This window comes from Myotis brandtii, unplaced genomic scaffold, assembly GCF_000412655.1.
Source record: "Myotis brandtii unplaced genomic scaffold, ASM41265v1 scaffold207, whole genome shotgun sequence".
NCBI lineage: Eukaryota > Metazoa > Chordata > Mammalia > Chiroptera > Vespertilionidae > Myotis > Myotis brandtii.
This window is the reverse complement of record NW_005357736.1, coordinates 1,314,191-1,316,454: the sequence shown is the minus strand read 5'-3', so window position 1 is coordinate 1,316,454 and position 2,264 is coordinate 1,314,191. Positions and strand designations below refer to the sequence as shown.

General features: G+C 65.5%; 1 protein-coding gene across 1 annotated transcript in view; it reads left to right on the top strand.

Moving 5' to 3' along the window:
• The first annotated feature begins 446 nt into the window (after positions 1 to 446).
• Positions 447 to 2,264, top strand: part of IFRD2 (interferon-related developmental regulator 2) — a 21,682-nt gene continuing 19,864 nt past the window's right edge. Inside the window, exons 1-5 of the mRNA XM_014539003.1 lie at positions 447 to 545; positions 1,599 to 1,746; positions 1,832 to 1,916; positions 2,020 to 2,144; positions 2,224 to 2,263. Coding sequence (XP_014394489.1) covers positions 501 to 545; positions 1,599 to 1,746; positions 1,832 to 1,916; positions 2,020 to 2,144; positions 2,224 to 2,263 — 443 coding nt within the window. The 5' untranslated portion in view covers positions 447 to 500. The remainder of the gene's footprint in view (positions 546 to 1,598; positions 1,747 to 1,831; positions 1,917 to 2,019; positions 2,145 to 2,223; position 2,264) is intronic.

Here is a 2,264-nt window from a genome sequence, read left to right as displayed (position 1 = left end):
CGCAGGAGCCCCAGGACACGGCGGCCACGTGTGTGCCCCACCTGAGCGCGCAGCTCCGTCTGGAGCCTGCGCTCCCGACGCTAACGCGGTGGGCACCTCCTGACTCGGTTTCCCCATTGCTCCCTCGCCCTAGCTGCCTGCTTTGTCAGCCACACCCGCAGGACAGAGAAGGAAGCTCGCCCCTCTCCAGTCCCTGGCCCTTTCTTGGACTGGACTAGAAAGTTGGTGGGAGGCCTGGGGGAGAACCGAGGGAGGGAGGGAGGTAGGGGGCGATGGGGAGTTAGGGGACCGGGGCCTCGGTGGACCTGGCCCTAGACGGCGGGTGGGAGCCCTGGGGCCCGAGGCAGCCCTGGGAGCTTATCAGCGGGGACCAGGAGAGTGTCCTGGTGCAGTAAACACATGTTAGCTTGCAGGGGTGGGGTGGGGTGGGGTGCCCGCTAGGCACAGCAGAGACCCGGGCTTGGGTGGGAGAGCATATAAGAGGGTCGTGATATTCCAGAATGGCTGGTTGTGGGGGAAGCTCACGGAGTGTGTCAGCCCCAGAGGTAGGCAACCAAGGAAGCCGCGAGTTGGGGGTTTCTGGGGGAGCCCTGAGAAGGGGAAGGAGAGAGAGCCATGGGGAGGGGGCAGTTGTGCAGAGGCCTGGCCTCTGGGGCGGCCGGGGCACAGTGGAGCACCCGAGGGGAGGCTGGGCTGCCTGGCTGGTGGGAGTGAGAGGAGATGAGCAGAGGCCTGCGTGGGGGTTGGACTTTGTCCCCAGGCACATGGAGAACGTGGTTCCTGAGAGGTAGGACCAGCCTGATGACCAGACCCGCTTGGGGCTCGGCTGTGACCACCGCCCTGGCCAGCGCAGAACCCACACACACGAGTGTTCAGTTCTGCTGAGTGGGATGCTCCCGAGCTAGTGTTTTCAGGGGCTCCTGCAGTCAGGGGCCACTCACTTTCTGCATCTCCCAGGGCAGGAGGAACCTCTGTGTTCACCCGCCCAGGGCTGAAGGCCTGGGATGGACCCAGGGGAGCTCAGAAGGCAGTGCGCTGGAAGCCTGGGCACCCACCCACACCCCTGGGACCTGGGCTCTGCCCCCAGGGCCGGTGGGTGAGGGGTGAGCTTGTGGCTCACAGAAGCGCCTTAACTAGTCACTTACTTAGTCGTTGTCTTCACTTGCCCTGACCTGGTTGCACCCCTGTTCAGAGGTGCAGCTGGGATTTGAACCCTGGGTCTGTCTCATTCTGTAACCCAAGGCCCTGACTCTTGCTCTGGCCTTTTGGGGGCATAATCTGGGCGGGTGACAGCTCCCCCAGGGGAGCCTAGGGATGCTCCCACCTCAGGCTGGGCCCCAGGCTCCCTGGGGCCTGTATGGCCCCTTCTGCCTCCACCTGGCTTGCGGTCTCTGTAAGGCTCTGGCCTTGGGTCGGCTCTTCAGGGGCTCCTAGGCTGGGCCTGGTAGACCTCACTCCCTTTCTCCTGCTTCCTGGCTCAGCCCCTGTGCCTCTCACCTCAGCCTTGGTTTTCTCATCTTTGAGAGGGGCAGCATCCTGTCTCAGGGGGCCATGAGGCTGGGTGAGGCACCCCAGCCATCACTCACCCATGGAGGCAGGCCAAATGGCCCGTTCCACCCTCCCCAGGCGCTCAGAGCAGCGCCCAGGCTGACTCGGGTTCCAGTGAGGACGAGGCGGCCAGTGAGGCCCGCAGCACCACCAGCGACTGCCCCAGCCTTCTCAGCACCGCGGCGGAGGACAGCCTGGGTGAGAGCGCGTGGGGGTTTGGCAGGGACTCGGTGGGGCCTCCGGGGCCAGGGCAAGACGCAGGGCTGACCAGCTGGCCTTGCAGGGGGGGATGCTGTGGACGAGCAGAGCCAGCAGGAGGACCTTGAGGAGAAGCTGAAGGAGTATGTGGACTGCCTCACAGATAAGAGGTACCCTGGCTGCCCGCCAGCCCGGCTCCCATGTCCCTGCCCAGCCCCTGGCTGATGTGGCCCAGGTCGGGCTGGCCCAAGGACACCCTTCTTCATCCCCCAGTGCCAAGACCCGGCAAGGTGCTCTTGAGAACTTGCGCCTGGCCCTGGCGTCCCGCCTGCTCCCCGACTTCCTGCTGGAGCGCAGCCTCACACTGGCCGACGCCTTGGAAAAGTGCCTCAAGAAAGGTTGGATGTGGGGCACGTGGGGACCTGAAGTGGCCGGGTGCTGGCCCCGGTGCGTGGCTGACTGGACTCGTCCCTGTAGGGAAGGGCGAGGAGCAGGCGCTGGCCGCCGCCCTGCTGGGC